Source organism: Pararge aegeria, chromosome 17 (genome assembly GCF_905163445.1).
Source record: "Pararge aegeria chromosome 17, ilParAegt1.1, whole genome shotgun sequence".
NCBI classification, from domain to species: Eukaryota; Metazoa; Arthropoda; class Insecta; order Lepidoptera; family Nymphalidae; genus Pararge; species Pararge aegeria.
In genome coordinates this window covers 6,344,618-6,370,499 of record NC_053196.1, presented here as the reverse complement: position 1 = coordinate 6,370,499, position 25,882 = coordinate 6,344,618, and the positions used below count along the sequence as shown (strand labels likewise).

Here is a 25,882-nt window from a genome sequence, read left to right as displayed (position 1 = left end):
ACACTTTTATTAAGATAGGCAAATTTCCAAGAAACAGTACCTAGAACGATTAGAAACTTATAAATATTTCAATTCCAAGTAGCCGAGCGGATGCGGCTACAGTCGGCTTAACATCTGCAACTTGACTTACACCGTCTGCCCGTTACGTGCATATAAATTGGGTTCTACTCTATACTTACTATGACCATCGTTGTAGAACATTAAAATGTTGTTCAAAATGAATTTATTAAAACATCATCTTTTAACATCGCACATAAATTATATATGTACAATATTAAAATTTAATTACTGTAGGGCGCAGTGTATAATCTTTAAACATTTACATTTTAAGATTCGCAAGATTAATTTCAAAACAAAGACAACGCTTTGTGATGTGGTAATTTATATATGTAGTTCTTTTAAACCAGAAGGCAGTACTTACATGATTTAAGAAATTGAAGAATTGAATATCATTAGCTACTTGATTATAATTATGACCGAAAAAAACGAAAAACTTCTTCTAGGAACTCTCCTGAAGAAATGTTCTCAGTTGTAAAAAAAATATAAACTTACCTATGATCTCGCAAATGATCCTGTCTTCTGAATGCCTTGCCACAAATATCACAAGAGTAGGGACGTTCATCAGTATGAGTTCTTTCATGGATAAGCAGATTGTAGGACTTTGTGAATTGCCGATTGCAAAATTTACAGATGAATTGCTTCTTCGGTCTCGATGCTCTACCAGGTGCTCTAAGTAGTCGTCTGTCTAGGTGTGGATGCATCTGATGCGGGCCAGCCCCTGGAGGAAATAATCCTGTTCCTGGGAAGGTAAAACTGTTTGCGGCTGTTGGCGATGGACCCGGTGCTCCGAGAAATGCGCCAGGAGGACCGTAAATAGGAGGTTGAGATGATCCATCCGATATCATTCCTTCTATTGATGAAGTTCTGTGGTGAGGCATCAACATAGCAGCTGCAGCTTCTCGTAAAGCTACCTCCTTTCTCTTTTCCACCATCATAGCCATTAAATCAAATGAATTCCTTTTTTGAAAGTTAGCCGATGCCCTATCTGGGGAACCTTTGGCTGATTCACTTCTGTCTCTTTCTAAGATTCGCTCACGTTCTATAATTTCTGAAGGTAATAATGGAGGATGCATTTCATTAGGATACATGACTGGATGCATGGCTCTTGTTGGAACTACAGGAACGAAAGCAGAAGATTCACGATGGGACGCTGCTAGTAGAGAGCCTGTAGTTATCTGTCGGTGGTATGGCAAAGGAGGTGAGTCAAAATTTCCACTAGGATTTCGACCACTGGACGAAGGTCTTTGGGCTCTTTCAGCAGAGCTTGCGAGGAATTGATCATGTCTGGATCGTATAGGTGGATTGACAAGGTTTTCGGTAGCTGGCCGAGGTGTAGAGGCCCTCGATACAGCTGTTCCACCGGTGTCAGACATCACGCAGGAAAAATCATCTGAAACAATAAGCAAATATTAGTTAGGGAAAAATGATAATGAGTGATAGTCACCAAAACCTAACTTTATGGGTTCTCTTTATAGCAAAACTTAATTCTTGATTCCTTATTCTTTAAGCTTCCAATGGCTTCATAAAAGATTAAAAACCTTATATCTTTGATGTGTCATTCACTATCGTGAAATAAATAACACAGTCTGTCGTACCGTGAGGCTTTTTAAGACATGTGCAGAGCTACAGTCGATACTTATCTTTATGGCTTTCACTTCGTAAGAAGATATCTTGCCAGCAGGTGTTGAATATTTAGATTTATGGATCGAGAAACATGTTTAATTAAGTAGCTCTACATTGTTTCTACTTATCTATTAGCATAAAAAATAGATTAGTACTCATAACATCCACCTACGCTTCAGAAACTCACAATTTGTTTACAGTTTTAGTTGATCCATAACATTTTGCCACCAATATGTTATTGATCTTGCATTGCTTTGAGTTTCAAATTATGTGAGAAGTTAGCCCTACTAGTGTGGTATGTTCAATGATTTCAGTGTTACTTTATGAAAACAACGTCAGTTATTTTCTATTTTAAGTTCATGCTTATAACAAAAGTTTTTGTTTGTCAAGTCATCTGTAAGAAGCAATTGGAAGTCATTTGATAAGTATTTTTCAAGTCAAAGTTAGACGGAATGAGGTCGCTTCCTTGAAATTCTCAATGCTCTTTCAAAATGATAAATGAGTGTTTTGTTTTATTTCACTATTTTTACCATTATGCAAATTAAATTGTGTACTTCATGCATCATTCAACAGTTTATTCTGAATAGTATAGTTTCTTGGCTTCTGGTGATATCAGAAAATGCTAATCACGACCGGATTTTGATACCGAGCCGATATAAATGTCTATGCTTGATAAGTTGCCTCCGAATGCTTAGAATACAAGTTATTTATAGCTAGCGAATACGCGCGACTTTATCTGAATAGATTAAAAATAAAATAAGAATATATATTAAGTCCATCTGATCGTATCCGTTCACCTTTTCCTCCCGTATTATCGAAAAAAAAAAATTAGGTTTTAAAAATAAAATAGTTGTCTTCGAGTCACCAGCTACTGCTTTGACAAGTCCAGCATGTCAAAAAAAAGCATAAAAAGAATAATAATAACCAGAAAAACTTTTATTTTTTCGTTTGAAATAAAATGCCCTATTTGTGTAGATAATGGTGCCAATTCGGTTGCACATGAATCTCTTAATAAACAAGTCTAAAAATAATGCTATCCTTTTCCAATGCATTATGATAATAAAAGCACTACTTTAAGATCCCTCCCTCCGTTAAGATTTGAGTGAAAAAAAATCTTTGTCTTAAATTACATCTTTAAAGAGTAGGTTTATAGTTTAAGAGTTTGTGTATTTTAGCTTTGTTGAACAACTATTTTCGAACAGAAGTCAAACGATTTAGTAGTTTTGCTTATGGCTCAGGAAACATTAAGAAAACATAACTCTATGGAAAGACAATAAATAAAACGCGGCCATTTTATTATCCGCCAAGACATCCATTCAGTTGGAAACCATCACGGCACTCGTAAATCTCAGAATAGCAATCTCGTAGATATTGTTAGTGTTGTGTAAACATCCCATGAAGGAGTCAATATGTGAAACTACTTCTCCTATTCGTCTATTATGAGTAATATGTATTTATGAACTTTTTTATCTGACTTGGAAAGAGTTATATGTATACCAGTATTTGCTTAATCCCCCTCGGTGGCCATCCTGGGCACATATTTATTATTCACTCCTTGACTAATCATTATTTAAAAATTTGGAAGTGCCTTGGACGTGAGGATTTTGGATTCCCAAACTCCGGGATCTTCTACTATGTACGTATTGCGGTTCCTTGCTTATTGAATTCGTCTGTCCTTCCCCACTAGGTACAGATAACATCCTGACACACGGTCGCCATAGCATAACTTACCGATCCCACATTCATCGTGTTTCCCAGCTATCTCTAAGCTGAGTAAATTGCACCCCATGATATATTATGAGGTTTCGAGAGTGAAAATGCCTAAAGGTCTATATATATATCGAGAAAACGGCCAACTTTGAGTAATGAAAAATTAAATAAAGATATACGTATTCTAGTGCATAGCTAGAATAAGTTAGTCTTTATTACAAGCCAAGTTACATTTAAAGTCAAAGTCAAAGTCAAAAATATCTTTATTCAAGTAGGCTCACAGGTGGCACTTTTGATGCGTACATAAGAACCACACGGTAGTGAGATGATGGCGATAACCACATTCGTAAACTTAAAACTAAAGCTACGAGGGTTCCAAACGCGTCCTGGTCTAAGAAGAAGCCCACAAAAATTAGCCGGGTGTTTTTTTTTTTTGTTATCACCATCTCACAATGTCATTTTAAATTATTAGAAGAGCAACCTGGTTAGAGCAATAATTTACACCCAAGCTTTTTTATCGTTTACGTAGTCCTTTATACTATAATAGGACTTTTCTATAAGCTTACGTTTAATACAAACTGAACTTTTTAAGAGACATCTCCAAGATGACAATTGGTAGTTTATTGTAGAATTGTATGCAAGAGATTTATAATTCATTATCATCATCATATCAACACAATACCGGCCCACTACAGGGCACGGGTCTCCTCCCATAATGAGAAGGGGTTAAGGCCGTAGTCCACCACGCTGGCCTAGTGCGGATTGGTGGGCTGCAAACACCTTTGAGAACATTATGGATAACTCTCAGGCATGCACGTTTCCTCACGATGTTTTCCTTCACCGTTGAAGCAAGTGATATTTTAATTGCTTAAAAACACACATAACTTAGAAAAGTTAGAGTTGCGTGCTCAGCATTCGAACTCAGCAACCCGAAACTTAGGTCCTAGTTCTACCCACTGGGCTGACATCGCTTCAAAATTTCCTTTTTCCTCGGTAGTATAGTGGTAAGTACCTGTCATTTATATTTATTAATAATACGCCTTTCCATTTAAACTAAGAGTACATCTTGAGCTTGTTTGTGGTAAATAACGCAATAGTTAGTAGAATCTGAGATTTGTTCCGTTCCGACTTTCTGTTTTCAAGCTGTCGGGAGTCTTTTGGAGGAAATAATTACTTTCAAAGCAAAAATAGAAAAATATAATAATTAATCTACTTCTAAATAAATCTGACGGCGTATCGAATTGAAATATGCATAATAAAATACCAGACCCTAGTTAAATATTGGTAGGTACTTTAGAACGTGCTAGGTCAAACACTTTAAGATGTATTAAAGTTACTAAGAAAAGAAAAAAATATATATAGCACGACCGCAACTTAAAAAAAAGTAAAAAGAAAAGACCAAGAATCAATTTATTCAAGCGAGATCGAAAAAGCAGGCAAGCGCCGGGTCCGCATTTCACTACGTGTTGCCCGTTCTACCGTAAAAGCCTTCTGATCTTCCCTTCCTTTCACTCTCGCTGTGGTTTTATGTTTTGTTTCATTCCCACTAAGGTTACGCCTGATCGAGTTTCTACCATCTTACTTGCTCCGAAGCTGTAGAACTACTTTTATCTCTGTTGGTTTGAGAATTTAGAGATATGAATATGTATGAAGGCGCTGCAGTTAGTAATGGACTTACGGATATATTACTTGTAATAACTTAGTAAACAAAACTCTTTAGGAAATGTTTTTTAGTAACTTTGAAATTATATAACGACCTCTTTTGCGGAGCTATTCGCATTATATTGAGTTATAATTTATTTCGATTTAAAATTGGAGCGAATAAACTGTATAAATATTCTAAATTTCTTAAAATTTCACCGTTGTGATTTAGGCTTTTAAAAAAGCTTTTACCAATTAATAATAATTATTAAAAAATTGATTTGAATGCCGATCAATTAAAAGATGAATTGATAAGCGTTCACTCCAGTACATATATCTTTTGACTTTAGAAAAAAAACAGTTAGTTCCACTCAAAACACAAAACAATACGTAAGCTAGTTTTATTTGAGAATTAACGAATAATTAAAATAAAAAGTTTCTAATAGCCAATATATAAATAAATATCTAAAATGTCATTAAAGTGTTCTTTATAAAATCTTAAAAATCTCTAATTATTAAACATTAATTTTATTTAAATGTATGGATCGAGATTTGTCTCACACGCCCCATCTAATTCACACTGAATAATACATCGTAGACCCTATATTATGTAAGCAGGTGAGACTGAATTATTGCCACTAAATAAATTATTGTATGCCTGAGAAACGATACGTAGGTACCTTATTTAAAGCCCGTAGTCATGCTGTGAAACTATAATGCTTTTAAATCATACTCCTCACTATAATTAGGAGTTTCAAACTACAAATTCGGTTTTTTTATATAAAGATTTTTATATGCTCGATATTACCTAATAATAATTCAGATCCGAATTCTTGAGATTGAAGATTAGATATAGTCTCGAGATTCTGCCTTCCGTACCGGTGGAAGAGCTACTACAAACATACAGACTTTAGCTTTCGAAAATACTATACTAAGTTAGCCTACTTGCAATAAATGAATTTTGAATTTATATTCTATCTTATTGCTTAAAAACTTACTGGCCTATTGAAAAAAGACCAGTATTGCCATAAGCTCGCAAATCGTTCGCGCGCTTTTGCTTAATTGTGGCCAGAGAATACTCGTTCCTGCGCGTGTTTTTTTCCGTTCCGTCTTAACTGACCCTTGAAGTAGACTCTATTTTTTTCTATTAAAAAATTACAAATTGACAACCCTTTTACAATGAAAATTTTTTTTTGGCCCTATTGTCATAAAAATTACCCGTTTCGGGTCTTTTTTCAATAGGGCCAGAAAAAAATTCGGATATTTTCCATTATGTCTGCACTGTCATAAAAGGCCAAAAATAAATCTTTTTTTAGCAAAAAGATAGAATAAAAATTCAAAGTTCATTTTTTTCAAGTAGACTTACTCTACAAGCAAGAATCTCAAATATATGTGTAATGCGTTTCCATCCAAAAAGAATACAATATAATTTTAGTTATGTTTCTTTAAAATATTTAGACGCTTCTTACTTATGAACCGAACCCTCGGAACGCGAGTCTCACTTGAACTTGGCCGGTTTTTATATGATCAGTTACAGATACAGATTTCAACTTAATGTGAATAGGTGTTCTTGTTTTTCATTCCGCACGAGTACCTATACTATCAGAGATCTGTGCCAGTCCGATCTTCGGACTTTAAATCAACGCTACACGGACCTGTCTTAGGATTTAGTTCATTAATCCTTTCCCGAGATTGGGGTTGATGACTCTCGGTGTTTTTTTAGCCTCTTATCCTCTGCTTTAAATCAAAACGTGATTAGTGATAACGAAACAAAAATTTCCAAAAAAATATTCTAATGGCTATTTTTTAATTGAGTAGGTACTTATGTTATATTTATATTATGCTGTGCGGCTGTCGTAATACAGCTGTCGTCAACACACCTCCTTCCCGCGGGTGTCATACGAGGCGACTAAGGGAGATAAGGAAAGTCTAGCAGCAGCGTCCTCTGTACTTCTACTACAATATACTGCGATAACCAACCCATCTGCCTGGCTTAGTGATTATCGCCAAACCCGTTTGGTGAGGCCTATAGTCAAGCAGTGGTTTGTTATAGGATATTGATATTGAATATATCGAGCAATTGCGTTATATAAAACGTAATTATATATTAAGCTAATCTATAATCGACGGCCGATTGGCGCTGTGGGCAGCGACCCTGCTTTCTGAGTCCAAGGCCGTGGGTTCGATTCCCACGACTGGAAAATGTTTGTGCGATGAACATGAATGTTTTTCAGTGTCTGGGTGTTTATATGTATATTATTTATCAAAAATATTCATCAGTCATCTTAGTACTCTAAGCTACGCTTACTTTGGGGCTAGATGGCGATGTGTGTATAGTCGTTAAAAAAATCTATAGAACTGTAGGTTAAATAAATAATTTTAATTTTGCTATTGTAACTGTGATTCACAATAATGTGATTAATGTGGTTGGCAATTGACAATTTATTATTGTATACAATTTAATTCCAAAAACATTTTCTAACTTTTTTATTTTTGGAAACATTTGCATGGCTTTCGTGATTTATTGCGGCTTGGAATTAACTTTATTTAAATAAGATCTTGCTATGTACAATTGCAATCTTGCAAATGAGGAATTATTACTACCGATTCGGCGGTAAAGGCTCGATATAGTAGTTACGGTTACATAATACGTAAGAATTTCACGCATCAAAGTTACAGGAATTTTCCAGAAGTATATAAAGTTATCAGCATTGATTTTGATAACAATTCAGAAATCAATATAACTTAATTAGCAACAAAACTAAAATGAAGTAACTGATTAACACCGCTTCCATGTTAGCGGCGAACATCAAAGGAAATTTAAAAATGATTTCTCGGAAAACTTTATTAAACCGAGGGACGGATCGCCGAAAATATTTATCAGCATTAACAAATGATACAATCTGTGATGTACAAATAGTATATTTATATTGATCACAATTAGCTTTATTGTTACTGTTATAGGGGAATTTCGTTTTCGGTGCCGCAAGGTTTCCATTGTAATGATAATCGTCACATGTCTGATTAGATTACGTTATCAGTTAATGGTGCAGATTAACTACCATTCGCTGGCTGTACCTTACTGCTCTACTGTATTATATAATTGGAGTTGTGATCAAAAAAACCAAAGCAGAAACGCAGTTTGCGATCACACAACAGTTTAAATCGCGCACGCTAACCGACCCATTTACAGCTCAATACAAGACATGGATCGTCCAGAATGAGAAGGGTTTAGGCCTTAGTCCACTACGCTGGCCAATTCTAACACATTTTTTTTTTTATGAATGTAGTTACAATTAATTGCTGGTGTGTCTTATGATTAAATAAATAAGTGCGATGTGGTAGACTTCACACGCCCTTGAGAACATGATGGAAAACTCTTAGTCATGCAGGTTTCTTCCCATTTTTCCTTCACCGTTAAATCAAGTGATTTTTTTTTACTAAAAACGCACATTACTCCGAAAGGTTAGGGGTTCGTGACAAGGATCGAACTCGGGCACCACCAAAGCGAAGCTGAAGCCTTACCCACAAGGCTAGGTAATAATTTTAATGAAATAGTTGTGTATTTTTTTCCATTACTACCTAATAATTACTTATCTACTGTATATTATAAGTGTTTATGTATATTTATCAGAAAAAATATTCCTTAGTAACAAGCTTTGCTTACTTTTGAACTAGATGGCGATGTGTGTATTGTCGTAATATATTTTTGTATTTAAATTTAATTTTACTTACAAAAATAGTGTTATAGCCTTCAACTGTTTCCATTAATCAGGCTATCCAACTCAGTAAAGTCAAATCGGATCTTAGTTCTTGACTTGTAACAGATTCTTAAACTATATATACTTTACCTATAGGCTATAGGCTACTATTTTATTGTAGGCAACAAAGAGAAATATCCACGAATTTTATTTTTTTCCTTTGATTAAATGTATCAACTAATAAATATAAAAAAAATGAAACAACACTTTTTATTATAAAACTGGCAAGATACTTTGCCAGGTGGTTTTCCGGAATCAAAAGCATGACCGTCTCCAGGATGCCTTAGCAATAGTATAGGCGTACGTAGGTAAGAAACAAGCAAACGGACAAATGTTACATTTATAATATTAGTATGAATATTTACGGAACCATAATTTTTCGAGTCCAACTCGCACTTTAATAGTTTTTTATTCTATTTTTTAACGATAAGTTACCAAATTTGGTAAATGTATTTTTTTAACTGCCACTAACCTAGTGACTAACAAATATACGCGCTTCTAATACGAGAATATACATCAATTAGTACAACAAAACTAAGATTTTTATTCTAATTTGAATAATCTTAAAATAAATAAATAAAATAACCATCACCCAGAAGTGGTTATTGTAATCTGCAATCGGAAAACCTGAATTATCATTGATCACCTGCTAATAAATGCCCATTTATATGTGTGTATATTAGTTATTAATGGACTAAGCATGTGCTATATTAAGTAGAAATCCTAGACTATCTTAACGGTAGAATTGTTTGATTGATTGGTATTCGTTTTAATTAAGTTATTTTTAAAATATATTATTTATTCAATCAGTGGTTTTAACTTCTATACCTTCTTAGCTAAAATAAACTTTATTGACGAATAACTGCCTCAGATATAAATAAATAAATATAAATATACTACGACAATACACACATCGCAATCTAGCCCCAAAGTAAGCGTAGCTTGTGTTATGGGTTGAATATTTTAATGGATATAATACACATAAATACTTATAATATACAGATAAACACCCAGAAAATGAAAAACAATCATGTTCATCACACAAACATTTTCCAGTTGTCGTTCCAGGAACGTTTTGTAGTTCCAGGAATCGAACCCACAGCCAAGGACTCAGAACACAGGGTCGCTGCCCACTACGCCAGTCACCAGATATATTATATTTCAAATTGTACCTCCAATGAAATAGTACCACTTATGACTGTCTGTCCTAATGTATAATATAGACAGAGTCATTAGAAAAGAGTAGGAACTTTGTTTAGATTAATAATAAATTTCAGATTTCATATTAAAAAACTTACATATGGAACCTAAAAATAAAGGCCCTCACTAATTACACTGACTTGACATGACATTTATACGTGTATGTGTGTGCGTGTGAACGTGTGTGAGTTACTGTGTTATTCAGGATTTCAAGCCTTCCATTACCTTAGTAATCTATTATCTATTTGACCTCAAATTAAACATAGCTGATATTACAGTTGCCGAATTTTATTTATTAAAACTCTTTACAGTAACTTCTTTAAAAGTATGGATCTCAGAAAAAGTACTGATCCCAGAAAAAGTTGCAAAACAATATTTATAATAGTACCCCATCGGTAAAGGAGGGGTAGGTACTTCACCGATGGGGTTCGAATAGGATCGGATGGATTTCGTAGCTTTGTATATTAAGTTAAAAGACTGTTAATTTGTGAGATCTACCTATAACAGTATAACGTGCTAAAATAAACATAATAAAGGAAATTCACTTATGATTGTTAAATTGAATCAAAATGGCAGGTATAAATTACCACACGAAGGTAATGCAATATTTATATACATATATATATATATATATATATATATATAAACCTACTTACCTACCGTAGAATTAAGTAGAGCGTAAGTAGAAGCTGTTACCACGGTGCGATATTGAAATCGTATTGTATGATTTGTATGAATGTATAAGTCTTAACTGCCTTCGCATTAATCCAGCGAATAATATAAAAATAAAGCATAATGCATAGATAATGTGTGGCTCTATTTATTTGTTTGTTACATATATTCAGCTTAATTTATTTATTTCATTACATATTGTACATACAAATAGCAACTACAAAATACAAAATTGTAAAAACTTCACAAACAAATTAGATGTATAATATTTATAGGTTATGGTTATTTTTTCATTTACATCGCAAAATACCTATGTGCAATTGTAATAAAAATAAATTTTTACATGGATAGCTTGTATCCTAGAGACGGACTAAGGATACTTTTTATTCCATTATAGCATCAGGGTATCGTGCCCAGGGGATAAAAATAATAACTTTGTTACTTATGAACGGCGTTACAGTATAATCGCTCTTGAACCATGGACACATGCTTTTGATAATTTTTAACCCGGAAAATAAACGGATCGGTTGAACTTTTTAATATGTATTGAATTCATATACCATCGCATTTTGCGTGGATCACTAATATAATATTATCTAGGTACTAAATAATTATCAACTTCCGTTAAATTTATAGACGGACGTTTACTCCTGGAGATTTTGTGCTGCATTAAGTCCAACGGAATCTTGCATTTGTGGTCACCTGGAAGTTTACTAGCGCTATGGATTCCATTTTTGAATTTTCTTTGATCAGGTGTTGCGGGAGGCTTCAACCGTGTCAAGGTGTCCACCAAAGCTACCAAGATGTGCCGCCAAGTGATTATAGTGTGCCGGTACGATGCCGTGTAGAAACCGATCAGGGGTATGGGGTTTATGTAACTGCCATACCCCAAAAAGGTTAACCCGCTACCATCTTCTACTGCACCTTTACTTACTACCAGGTGATATTTCAGTCAGGGCTAACTTCTAGTAGAATTTTATGAAAAAGAGACCATTCCAGTCCGTGGAACCCTGAAATCTATAGATCCTATGAATCAAATAGTATGTAGAGGTGTTATCCTTCCAAAGCTTTTATCTTTCATTAAGAAAGTTGAAGCATAATGATAGATGCATCATAAAACTTTACAGTGGGTGGGCTACTAACGGTTTGGGCACGTGTTTCTTCAAATAAAGGATGAAGTGCTTAACACCTGTAAAACCATAATGCCCATTGTTTAAGAAGTAATCTCTAACGTTTTCCTTTGCAACCGAAGCTACTAAATAGATATAATTAAGTATGTATTATAAATTCCCGTGGACAGTGGAATTATTTTGAACCTTGAAGAGTTAACCGCAGACCGTTACGTTCGAAGTGTTGTGTTCCCTTGGGTGGCATCGCCAATAAAAACAACAATAATAAACATTTAATAGCACACATCCGTGCACATGACCATGATAAATAAAACAGGTAGCGTATACGCACCCTGCCTACCCAATTTATTCCACATCCGCCGTATTAAATTACGTATTCTATAAAAAAATCGGACTCACAAGGCGACGGGTTGTCCGATCGGTCGGCCGACGCTTTCAACCCTCCAGTAGTCAGGTAGTCGCCCGCAAAGTTTACAAACCGAGGGTCGGTACCAAACAATGATGTATCATTGCAATTTTTTGTCACATTTCACAGTCTAACCACATTTGGCGTGGACAGGTGAATAGGAGATTAGTGACTTCCACACAACAATAGTCGCACTGCACAGGCCATAAACAGTTAATGGACGTAGAGTTACTGCATTCACGTCGTACGCACTAAACACAGCACTGTTCTTTTTAATGTTTGAGTTCTCTCACTGTAATCCTAGTAAAGTTTTATAAACACAGTATCACTTGAGTTTTTTCAGGTTATAATCGCTTGTCGATAAGGCTGCGTGCGCGCAGACAGCGCGCGACCAGTGGGAGTTGGGCGCGTACTACTGTACCGTCGTCGTCAGAGGCAGTAGCGCTCCTGTACCTGTCCCCCCCGCACCACCCGCGCCGCGCCGCCGAAGCCTTCGTACGGTTTTTACTTGAAGCAATAAAAAAGGGAAGGATATCTGATTGTTTATTTTTCGTGTTAGTAGCTTATAAGTCGTGTAAATTAACGCCGCCCTCAAAACGTTCGGTTCGTGAATTTCGATCGTACTAGCTAATTGATATAAGTGTTTTATTAAAGAAAATAGAGAGACTTTTTATGATCATAATTAGAATCTAATAAAACCTAGTATGGTAGATACTGGAGGGTATTTTTATTGGGGGTTAATCAAAAGGTTAAGAATATTTTAATATTTATTACAACGAATTTCTATAAGTACAGTCACATTTATTTTTAAAAACCATCTATTTTAACGAAATATTAATGTGATCTCTGCATATTTTAATAATACTATTACAAGATTGAGTCGTAACAAAATGTATACACTTAGATATATCAACGTGACTATTAAAATCATTACTTACATTAACGGTGATAAAGATTATTTTATGGTACGATAACATTGATGCCAAATTTTATAATGAAACAAAATATGATTTAAATTTCTTCATTATCTTTGGAATACTTACAATGAACACATTATAATAATATTTATCATTTTAATTATTGATATACATCTAGAAGTTACACATAAAAATGATTACGTACGTATATATCTAATTTTCAACGTGCACTTAAATATTTTCGCTATATACTATATTTAGATTTTTGATATCTTCATTTAAATATAACACTCACTAATGTACAAGCCTACGCTAAAAGCTTTTTTAACATAATCAGTTTATTATTCAAGTCTTTTAATTTTTTTTTACATTTAAATATATTTGAGCTTTAAGAGAATTATCTATTTACACACAAACAATTACGGATTATACTCTCCTATTATTTATTAATTTTAATGCACAATTTAAGTCACTATTATGGACCGCATTCTAATGGAGAATTTTAAACCTCCAGATAAACACATTTATTTCACTTTATTTATTTTCTACACTAACACTTATAAGATAAAGCAAATCACTTTTATTTACAACAATACGAATACCTAAGAAAGAAAAAACTTAAGTATAAACCATTGGATGAATAACACATTTTTAACTCTTTAATTATTATGTCTGACTAAATAAATGATTTTATTTGTGACTTGAATTAATATTATGTTAAATGCACCAGTCATTATCCAAAATCAAAATATTCATTTAAAAACTCTAATACTATCAAAATACAATAAAAAATCTTCTATAATTTGTAAAATATCTATTACACATAATGTAACAGTATCTAATCTTAATATGGTTTTTTCGCATATAGACATCATAATTTAATTATTTTCTCTTCAGATTACGTCAAGCTACTTTTGCAACATTAATTAGACACTGATAATAATAATAAGTTTCATTAGTAATTATGTCGTATCATCAATATGGACAGTTTAGATTTAATATAGGATCTCCCATAATCAACCGTGCTAGTTTTTTTTTCTAGTTTCATAATATTATGTAAGACAACATCCAATAAGTTTCCAAACATGGATCTTCGATTGTATAATAAGATCCTTTAATAATTTTGTATTAATGGATAGGCTTAAAACTAGAGGAGCATTCTCAACAAACGACAAATTTACCTGACTTCAGACAGACACACATAAATCAACTCCTAGCTAGCAAGCTACTCCGCCTAGTTGGAATCAAACTCACGGAAATCTAGAACTTGATGCTTATACGCTAATACAAATAGCCTTGAAGTCTAGCTAGAATACCGAAACGCACTCCTGAAAGTCCTCGGGCACCAAGGCGATTTACTAGACTCCTAGCTTGGATGGTTCATTTTCGTACAATGGGCGAAGTTGATAATTAGAAGTATGACTAATCGTTGGGAGCTTTAAATTTAAGTTAAAGTTCTAAGATCCAGTCCAAAGAATCATCATCTTGTACATCTTGTATTTAAAGCTTCGAACTTTTGCTGCTAGTTTTAATGGGTACACTGAGATTTTAACTATTATCTTCTTTAATATGTAATAATCTAACTACCACATCTATTACATATTATATATCTAGGAATATTCTCCTTATACATTACATTGCATTGCATTTTGCGATGCATTGTTCACGTACTACTACCAAGTTTAAATTTTTACGTTGCGTCTTACTTCTACTGATAATAATTTACTTTTATAACATTTTTCCGTTTTCAGTGTATTTTTTTTAAATCGTAGTGTAATACATTTATTTCGAAATTTACTTACAATATTTTAACATCCTGAAATTTTCAATCTCATTATCCTTTCTTAGTCTCATTTAGCTCAGTCATGTGTATAATATATATAATATCATAACTTGAGTCTCAGTCAAATATTTTTGGGTTAAAAAATGACGAGTAATATTTATCAATAATATTTATTTTATTAAATATCTATTTTAGAATAATCTGATTTAAAGCTACAATTTTTAATATCTTCCTTTAGTTTCGATGTAATTTAGTTGTTTTAAGTTGTTTTCTCTTGCATAGGATAAGGTATCTACCCTAATGAAAGTTATATTAATCCAATCGAATTGAATTGTCATAGAATTTAGAAACATTAGTTAAAAGTTGCGCCTTTTGTGTTTACGATTTGTAATTAAAAACAACTGAACTATCTATTCTTTATCATAATTTATTACGAATCTAAATAAATCATCTACTTTGACATTGAAAAACATTACATATTATCTGTAAATATTCTGATTCATATTTCTGTAATATATAATTTTATTTTGCGAGGGAACGATAAATTCTGTAGCGGTTGGTATCGACAATCTGGACGTCCATTAAAAAACATTATTGAAATAAAAGACCCTGCTGTGTATTCAGGACAAATTTCTGATGCAGTCGGTGAAGTTATTTACTACATGAACTGCTTCTACTATATACTACTGCTACTACGTATTACACGGAAAAAGTGCAAAAACAATATTTTAAAAGATGGTCACGAATTCAATGTAATAAACAATTAGTAGCGTTCTTGCAAGATTTGCTCGTTCGCAATCGAGGACTCATTTTCGAGTATTAAACTCGTTAATCGTCAAAGTATTATAGACCTAATGATACTGTGTTATAGTCGCAAATCCTTTAAGTTTGATGTTTGTTTTACAAACGTCTTCAAAACCCCGGGCTGAAGTATTTTAGGCAAATTTGAGCAATACAATTGCTCTAATTTGCCTAAAATCCATTTAACTCGATTTTCTCGTATTTCCATGCTCAAGAATCGAATCTTCGATTGCGAACGAGCATATTTTACTAAAGCTACAGAGCACTGAAACGTACCGAATAGGATGTAAGAGATTTCATTTATAGGCATGTTTTTGTAACAGCAGAATGTTTAAGAAGTTGGCGTGATACCCAATTCAGATTGTTTGGCCCTGTCTTTACAAAACCCTATCTAATACATTAGAACATATTCAAAATTGATAGACACCTACTAAAACAGAAAAAGAAAGGTTAAATTAAAATAAAATAATATAAATAAAAAGAAATATTATATTGTTGGCATAGCATTTTATACAAATTCGAATGAATCTGATTTAAATGGTTCTGGTCAACCGGCCTTCATCCATCGATCTATTGAATATTCCAAAGCTGCCATCCACCTGCAAAGAAAAATGAATCGAATTAATCATTGGGTGGTTTTACTTCTATGGTCTAGCGGTTATCATATTCGACTACAGTTCATGGTCCTGGGTTTGATACACGGGTGTGGTCAATGTATGTCAACATTGGATTGGAAATGTCCACGCAAAAACCTCAAGTAAAATAGAACGGTCCAAATATATAAAATACAATAAAATATGGATTTTGATAACAGCACTATCAAGGTGGTAGGCATAAAAATGTTTTTGTGTGAATTGTTGCTGATCGCTTTGCTGGACGTACTGAAAATAAGAGAGGAGGAACTTGCTGAGAGGCTTCTCTATCCAGATGGAAAGGATCTGGATACTGCGAAGAGAATCGAGCAAGTTTAGCCTGCATTTGTGTCAGATTTCAGCGTCCGTTGCGACTTCCAACGAAAAAGAGTTCTCGCGAAAACAGACCTCATACTCGAGCTGAGTCTATAAATTCATATCGTGGTCATAAAAAATCAGACCGCAAATTCAGCAACTATCTTTTGTTGTTTAATATGTACAACCAAAAAAAGTTGCCGTGTTGTGAGGCCAGATCAGAATACAGTTGTTACCACCGCTCTTCTTCCCGGGGGTTTCGTACGAGGCAACTAAGGGAATTTAATGAGAGCGGGCAGCAGCGTCCTCTGTGCTACTACTACCATATACTGCGATCACTACCAAGGTGGTAGGCATAAAAATGTTTTAGTGTGAATTGTTGCTGATCGCTTTGCTGGACGTACTGAAAAAAAGAGAGGAGGAACTTGCTGAGAGGCTTCTCTATCCAGATGGAAAGGATCTGGATGCTGCGAAGAGAATCGAGCAAGTTTAGCCTGCATTTGTGTCAGATTTCAGCGTCCGTTGCGACTTCCAACGAAAAAGAGTCCTCGCGAAAACAGACCTCATACTCGAGCTGAGTCTATAAATTCATATCGTGGTCATAAAAAATCAGACCGCAAATTCAGCAACTATCTTTTGTTGTTTAATATGTACAACCAAAAAAAGTTGCCGTGTTGTGAGGGCAGATCAGAATACAGTTGTTACCACCGCTCTTCTTCCCGGGGGTGTCGTACGAGGCAACTAAGGGAATTTAATGAGAGCGGGCAGCAGCGTCCTCTGTGCTACTACTACCATATACTGCGATCACTAACTCGTCCCTTCAGGGTGGCGATTATGGATAAATCCTCCCTTTGGGAGAGAAGTCCAGCAGGGCTTTGTAAAAGGCTGTTGGTGATGAATATTTACTATGATTTACTAAGTGTATGTATTATAATAACATCATTAATATATACTGTACCACCTTTTATAGTATTTAATCTACGCCTTTGGTTGCCTGGATAGAAGCAGGCGTTACTTTGCGGAAATCCATAATTATATTATTAAAATTAATTGTACCTTTTACCTTAACGCTCTATTATGTTTGTATTTTGTGAATTTTCTTAGAGTGGTGTACAATTAAAGTGTATTCATTCATTCGCCAGCGTGTTTGGAGTATTGGGTTTTCCTATCAAGAAATTCGTTGTAACAGCCCGGAGTTTCGAAATTCGCGATGATTAACCCCCGTGCCTTGGAGAGCACGTTAAGCTGTTGGTCATGCGTCTGATCTCTTCTCGGTCCCGTTGGTGCTGCCGTCCCATCGGACTATGAGAGTAAGGGAAGTAAGAGAGTGTACCTGCGTTTGCTCATATACCTCTGCAATACAATATATCACGCATTGTTGGAAAATATCTCTGGAGATCGACCACCGCGCCGTGCCGAAATCGATCAAGGAAACAGTAGTTTATTATAAGGTACTATAAAAAAGTACAAACCGTTTTCTATCCATCTCGGATTCAGTGTGAAAGTAGAAATGTCTTTGTTTTGTTTCAGTAGGCATAACCTCGAAGGCGTATTTCTTTCCACTCGAAGAGCAAGCTTGGATTCTATATCCGTGGAGACATGCCATTCCTGGAATATAATAATGGGATACGTTAACTTAAACACTAGTAATATAACTACTAACAAGTAAATGACGATCTCTCTGGCGCAATGGTGAACGCCGTTAATTTAAGTAGGAGGTCCCGAGTTCGATTCCCAGCAGGGGCAATTTGGGAATTTATAATTTTTGAATTTTCTCCGGTCTGGTGGGAGGCTTTGGCCGTGGCTAGTTAAAACCCTACCGACGAAGACGTTTCGCTAAGTGATTTAGTGTTCCAGTGCGATGTCGCGTAGAATTCAATTCGGGGTATGACTACCATACTCCCTAACAGGTTAGCCCACTACCATCTTAGACTGTATTATTGTATTACAGGGCATATAGTATTACATTTGCAGTCAAGGGCTAACTTGTAGTAACTTGAAATAAAAAAATAAAATAAAAAAACTAGTAAGATAATACAATATAAGAGGGATTCCCAGCCTTAATAAGTCAGCCGCGCACTTACAAATTAGGTATACAATATGTTAGGGAGCCCGCGCACTAACCTACGAGTAGTTTGAATAAATAGATGCTGGTTAGTTAGGCAGATAAGTGCAAAAGAAAACATTCTCATTATGAAACTAAGAAAACCATAATAGATAATAAATTTAAACAAGGAATTAATAAAAATAAAGCTACGCCAACAATGGGATGGCTGAGCTAAGCTTGGTGATCACCACACAATTTTTCAAAGTGTGGGACAAGCCGTGTCAACTCTGCATAAAGACTATCAATAATTGGGATGGCTCTTTCTACGGCGCCCTGGTTGGGAAACTCTGGGTTAAGCGGCACTCATACTTCGACGACAATCATATTTAACGTAATCAAAGATTTGAATCGAAACATATGAAGTGAACATGGGTCGAATAATGTATAAAATATGTCCAATCTTCATTTTTGAGATAAAGTAAAATGATAAATAGCCTACCAATAAAATTCTAAGCTCGGAACTCGCAAGTATTTGGTTTTCCGGCTAAATGGAAGCCTCTCAAATTCGAATTCTTTATTTGGAAATAATATGGTAGGTACTTAACACTAGGTATATAGATGTTATCATTTTGTTTTTCACGTATATTTTCTCGTTCACATCGACCTCCAAATTTTGAGGTTAATTAAGAAGCATAATATTAAGTATATTATCAGTATAGGTAATTAGGTATAATATATCTAGTCAAATATTTTTGTACACTAAAAATTTCTTGACTGAATAAAATGAATTTTGTAATAGCCATTTCTTCAAAGCTCTCGGAATACTACAAACAATTTGACGGTAAATAAACAATTAGACCCTCATTATTTTAGCCTTATGCCCTTCATATTATATTGTATACTAGTGAATACATTGCATTATACTCACCAAAAGCATTTTTGCTATTGCCGTCATTGTAAAAATACAAGCAAGCGTCTTTAAGCACGCAATATCGTTTGGCCCAAGATTTCCATTTTGATCCCAATTTCATTAGGTACCCAAAACAATCGGGTCGAGGTATCGACGATGGTGGTAATTTCATATTCCTTATGGTCACTTCCAGCCAGCCATCTCTCTGTAAAAAAAGAAAAACCATAAGCTTATTCGTTCCCACGCCTCGTAAAATAAAGTAAATCTAGAAATCAATTTAAAAGTGATATTACAAATAGTCGTTGCCCGCGTTGTTTGCGGTTTTTGTTACGAAGTGATGCTCTGGTTTTCCACGTTCAAAAAGCGTTAAATAAAAAAATATAAATTCCATATTACCTGATTGCTTGCATCAATCGCGTGCGCTAACACAGCACGCCATCTAGCGGCAGCTTCGGCGTTATCGGCGGCAAGTTGCAGTCTTGTACCACCACCGCGCTGCAGTCGAAAACCGTGCTGCCTACCACAATCTTCCTCGGTGAGTTGATAGTTAACTAGCATGAGTGCACCAACTGGATGTACACTCTGAAATTCGGAAACAAGGGTCAAGCAGATGAATATAGTAACAAACTCATGTATTGTATCTCAAAATTTGTTAAATCTTGATGCCCATAACCGAATACAAAATATGTTTAATTTTTGGTTAGAGCATGCTTTAAATTTTTCCTCACCGAATCAGTTTTGTAATAGTAGAGGCAGTTGTCTCTCTTCAGGACGAACCATCTTCTCGTCCAACGTAGAGGATGGTGAGGTTTTATTGGTGCTGCCCGCCATAAATATCCCGAGTACAAAGCCACCGGTCCACCTTCATGTGCTAGTGAAGCTACAGCCTCACATGTTCTTGCAACCTTAAGAAGTAGGAATAAAGAGCTTTGCTTACTTATTTATACGTTTTGCAATTAATATATGGTTTTTATGATTTTTTATTAGTAAATTTATTTGCTGTCATCTGGTTTTCAAAATTGGACTGTGTTGAGAAAAGATCAATAAATGTTATATAATTTCATATATGAATACTTACATCTAATTCTAGTAACTCAGATCCAGAATGTGCTATCTTAACAACCTCCGAATGTGTTTTATCTACTACGTTAATTCCTGAAAGAAAAGAAAAATTGTTATAAGTACATTTAATTTAAGGAAAATTGAAATCAATTGTTCAGTTTATGACTTTCTTCCTTATTTTTTTTCAAAGACATCGGTGATAATATCTTACTTTTCCTTAAAAATACCTTAGCAAAAAATCTGACTAATCTTTCTCTAAAAAGCCTTCGCAGGCTTTTATAATATTTTTAAACTATCCTTATCAGTCCTCTTAGCAAATTTGTATTTATTTAGAAGATACATTACCATTGACAGCTATTATGATATCTCCGACTTCAAGGCCCGAAGATTCAGCTGGCGTATCAGGTTCGATCGCTGACACCACGACTGGTTTGCTCCCGTGTATTCTGAACCCAAACTCTTCATTGCCACGTCTCACGATCACTGTTTTGTCACTTTCTGATGAGAAAACAAAGCATGGTTACAAAGCGTGACATCACCTGGACTGGGGTTTTAGCTGAAAATCAGCGCAACATGTGTTAACGCATGGCAGAGTATGAAGCACAATGCCGAGCCGGAGCCTTCTACTAGGTTGTGCTACATTTTACAAGCTTAATCATGGCGATTCTGTTATCTATGTAATATAATTGTCTGGTAGCAAAAATTACTAATGAGTACGTGTTATAAATTGTAATGTGTGGCATAATGTATAAATAAAGATACTTTCCTCCTTTCTAGAATCGTCCAACTAACAGATGTTTAGTAGTAGAATGAATTTCTGATTCCCAAAGTGCATGGTTAAATTAAAATAAATTAGTATTTCCCAGTGATCAAATTGGTGCGAATATGAGTGTCAATAAAACAATCGTTTGAATTGGACCTTCAGATTTCTAAGAAACAAATTTAAACGAAAACTACCGTCATTATTGTACATCTATGAAAATAAATATAATCTAAATGGTAAGTATAAAAGCAGGAATTTATGACGTAAAACAGGCAATAGGTGTAAAGAATTCGAACGGCCATGACATACATACAAAGAAAATATTCGATTATCTCAAGGATGCATTAAGTTCTTTTAACCATATGACTTTCGCTAAATAGTTTGGCAAAGAGCCAAACGCCATGGACGTCATTATCTATTCCATTCATACAAATTGAACTTAGAGAACTAGATTTAAAATCAGTTAACTTTTACAATCACATTTGATACATAAAGACAGTGTTTGAAAGTAAGTATTAAGATATACCACTATAAACACTGCTATCTCTGAAACTTAAATTTTTGTACCCGCTCTGTTCGATGATACATTACAACAATTAATAATATTTTACATAAGTTATTATAAATAACCTAATCATATTACCACACGGATCCGTAGCTATAAGCCTATTAGCTTGACTTTGTCGACACCATAACACCAGCATCAATTTAAATATTTCTTCTAATTTTTGCCTTATGTTCCCATTGGGAATATTTAATCCACGACTTACTAGAAAAAACGAAAACATACAAAATAAAAATAATAATGTAACCAATGTTAAAAATAAACAAATGAACAATTTAATAAACTTACAACTGTACCGCATTTTTTTTTTAATTCGAACGCACTTGAACTTCGATCCGCCAGCACTTTTGATCCAATTCGGGAGAAATATAAAAGAATTAACATACGCGTACTAATTTAGTTATCAATTATTACGTCAAGAATAAACAAGAAACCGCTACAGCCAAATCTCAACGTCAAATCGATAGAATATAAAGTATTTCCACCGATAGACGTGACGATACCGTCTAGCCTACTAGCCACAGTCGCGTGCCTGTTACAACTGAGTAATGACGTGCTTTTCCAAAGAGAAAATTAAATTTAGTCCGCTTGAGAGCGGTCAGTATAGGTGCTGGTTTTTTTCAAACAATTTTATTAAAACAAACCAATTTTATCGATATGACTCAATAGAAAAATATCTTTTTACCAGCAACATAAATAGATTTATCAATGTCGACTAAGAACGCGTATTTTTATCACGTTTGTGTGTAGCTTAAACATTGAATTTTAAAGGGATAATTGCATAACCGAAACTATAGTATATTTTCAGCAAATACCTTACGATGGTGTGATTCAGAAGCGTTTCCGAAAATAAAAGGTGAAGCTATTTAAATAATGAGAGTATCAGAAATAGATTACGCGTCATAGTTCGAAAGTAGATCAGCTGTTAACTAACTGACACCGTGCTAACAATACAAACCTTTTGGATGAATTTATGAAATTGTTCTAATCTATCTATATACTTGTACTTATATAATATACTTATTATCTTTATCTTTAACTAAGCTCGGCTGCCTACGCCGTCAGGAAAATGAGACAGATTACTGAAGTAGAAACAGCAAGACTTGTTTAGTTTGATGATGTCTTACGGGATCATATTATGGGGCAATGCTGCTGATATTGAAACTATATTCATATTGCAGAAAACTTAAATCACGCGAATCCCTCCGAAAAAATTTAAAGAAATACTACTTACGGTAGCGTCACAAGATATTTATTACTATTTAGTATTTGTAAGACAATATATTAGTCTATATAACCAAAAAGTGGATATAAACAGTCGACTTACAAGAAATGTTCATAAATTAGTGACATCTGCATATCGTTTGCGAAAGGTACAGAAGTTATTTGTGGGATTGAGTATACGCTTTTATAATATGATTCCTAAGGTAATTTTGGACCTAACAATGCATAAGTTTAAAGAATATGCTAAAACACATTTATTACAGCAAGGTGACTATACAATTTATGAATTACTTAATAACAAGGTTGCTTGGAAGCATCCGGCTCCGCTTTCATCTGTCACAAGATAGAAAAATGAATGTTAAAATGTAAATTGTTTATGTTGGAAAAGAGCAACTGCTGAGTTTATTGCCGGCTCTCCTCTGTAGAATCTGCCTTCCGAACCGGTGGTAGAGTCACTACATACAGAGAGACTTGACGTTTCAAAAGTGCTTATATCAGGCCTACTTGAAATAAATGAATTTGAATTTGATATGATAAAGATTTGTTTGTACTCAATAGGCTCTGGAACAACTTACTGGACTGAGTTTAACTATTCTTTCCCGATAGAAAGCTAAATTATCACTTATCAGTAAAATATGCTATTATTTTTTTCGTTTATTGTCTTTTCGATTGAATCAAATGAAAAAATTATATTTATATAGAAATACATAATAAGTTTTATAAAAAATAATAAATAAATATACTTCGACAATACCCACATCACCATCTAGCCCCAAAGTAAGCGTAACTTGTGTTATGGGTACTAAGATGGCTGATGAATATTTTTATGAATAATATACATAAATAATTATATTAAAAGGATAAAAACCAAGAGACTGAAATATATTCATGTTCATCAACATTTTCCACCTGTGGGAATCGAACTCACAGCGTTGGATTCAGAAAGCAGGGTCACTGCCCACTGCGCCATTCGGCCATGGTTTCAAACAAAGTCAAATGTTCTTAAACCTACGGCGATGTTCCGCGGCACCTCCTGTAGTAGTTTACCCCAGTTTATTATACAGGTATATTATTTTGATATTATTTCCACTTGTGCACAGTGGCGTGCATGTAGGGTATGCTAGATGATAGTATACGCTGAATACTTCAGCGAAAGCATTGAGATTATCTCCATTTTGTATCATCTGCCGCGTATATGAACGCCACTGAGTTGTGCACCAATGCTCGGGTCGATGAGGTCGAGTTAATAAAACTGCGGAAGGAGATAAAATTTTGTCCTTCCCTGGGGTAAAAAATCTTTTCTACTACGGCTAGCAGGGTATAAAGATACTTTTGAAGTAGACTTCAATCTTTAAAAATATAGTATATAATAGCTCTGTTACAATACCTATGATTGTCCTTGATATGTCCTTGATTTTAGGCAAGAAATGTAACATAATGAAGTAAAAAACCTACAAAAAAGTATACAACCTTATTTATAGTTGAAGCCGTAAAATATATAAAAGGGCATACCCAAAAATAATACGTCAGTAATGAAAAAAGCGCATTAAAATTGATGCATACTTTTCAGCGCTTTGTTGAGACTAATATTCTAATGCAATGTTAAATGAATAGATATATCGAAGGTTGCAAAGTCAACTCACTTTGCAACCTTCGATATATCTGTTCATTTAACATTGCATTAGAATATTAGTTATATACAAAACATCTGCTTTTCAGGACAGCGCTTAATTTTAAAAACAGGCGTACTGGTCGTTTTTACGTGGGAAAAATACAAAAAAATAAGGCAATATTTTTTTTGTCCTTTTTTCAGAACACGATGTTCTTTATTAGCTTCTGCCGTCTCAGTTAACTTTTTTTACTTTGCACCTGTCGATAATTCCAAACGGTACCAAAACTTACCAAAAGTGCTAGCCGCTTGTCGCTTATTGAGCTCTACGCAAGCTCGTCGATGCACAAGCCGGTGTGTCAACGCTGCATAGCGTTTGTTGAACTCCGTTTCAGATTCTGTAGGATCTTCCTTCTCGGAGTCAGTCGAGTCTATCACATCTAACAAAGGTATTGATTTGAAAGAAAAAAAACATTAAAATAAACTTGAGATGTTTATATTATTGTTTGGTTTAGAAAGCGTTTCCTCAAAATAAAAAATTGAATTACTCACATTTGCATCAATGCGATAAGAAAGTTGTTTTTACGAAGTTTTAAGTGACACTGTGATCTACCTATTAATAACTACTACTGCTACTACTTCTTAAGTGAGTTTATATTGAAGTTTTTTTCTAGGGTGCATTTCGAATCCAAATGACTTAAGTTTAATGTTACGGGTATAATCTTCCATACTATCACTTTAGAATTATGTAAAACCATAGAATACATATTTACAATTAATAAGCTTTTCTGATAGTCCTATTTGAATTCAGGTATAAGTTCCTATTTGAGATCAGAGTGGTTATGAGTCAAAAACTCAGTTAGACTAGCAATTGGCAATACAGTATAATACAAATGCATAATTACCCGGTGGTATTCTCGTCCAGCTATCATCATTTTCAGATAAAAGTATCCAATTTCCACACCACCATGGAGCCGCGTACACACCTTTTTCTTCGTCTGCTCCTTCCGAACTGGCGGAGCATTCTTCATGTTCTGAATGATAAGTGGCA

General features: G+C 34.4%; 2 protein-coding genes across 2 annotated transcripts in view; both read right to left on the bottom strand.

Annotated features, from left to right (window-relative positions):
- The window catches only part of LOC120631202 (RE1-silencing transcription factor), a 48,643-nt gene extending 36,052 nt beyond the window's left edge, over positions 1-12,591 (bottom strand). Inside the window, exons 1-2 of the mRNA XM_039900681.1 lie at positions 12,197-12,591; positions 553-1,450 (exon numbers count right to left, since the gene is read on the bottom strand). Coding sequence (XP_039756615.1) covers positions 553-1,433 — 881 coding nt within the window. The 5' untranslated portion in view covers positions 1,434-1,450; positions 12,197-12,591. The remainder of the gene's footprint in view (positions 1-552; positions 1,451-12,196) is intronic.
- Positions 12,592-16,192: 3,601 nt separating this feature from the next.
- LOC120631161 overlaps positions 16,193-25,882 on the bottom strand; it is a 147,478-nt gene continuing 137,788 nt past the window's right edge. Inside the window, exons 29-38 of the mRNA XM_039900619.1 lie at positions 25,737-25,865; positions 25,125-25,271; positions 22,077-22,202; positions 21,016-21,168; positions 20,687-20,763; positions 20,337-20,513; positions 20,005-20,190; positions 19,627-19,813; positions 18,124-18,259; positions 16,193-16,303 (exon numbers count right to left, since the gene is read on the bottom strand). Of these exons, the coding sequence (XP_039756553.1) occupies positions 16,252-16,303; positions 18,124-18,259; positions 19,627-19,813; positions 20,005-20,190; positions 20,337-20,513; positions 20,687-20,763; positions 21,016-21,168; positions 22,077-22,202; positions 25,125-25,271; positions 25,737-25,865 (1,370 nt within the window). The 3' untranslated portion in view covers positions 16,193-16,251. The remainder of the gene's footprint in view (positions 16,304-18,123; positions 18,260-19,626; positions 19,814-20,004; positions 20,191-20,336; positions 20,514-20,686; positions 20,764-21,015; positions 21,169-22,076; positions 22,203-25,124; positions 25,272-25,736; positions 25,866-25,882) is intronic.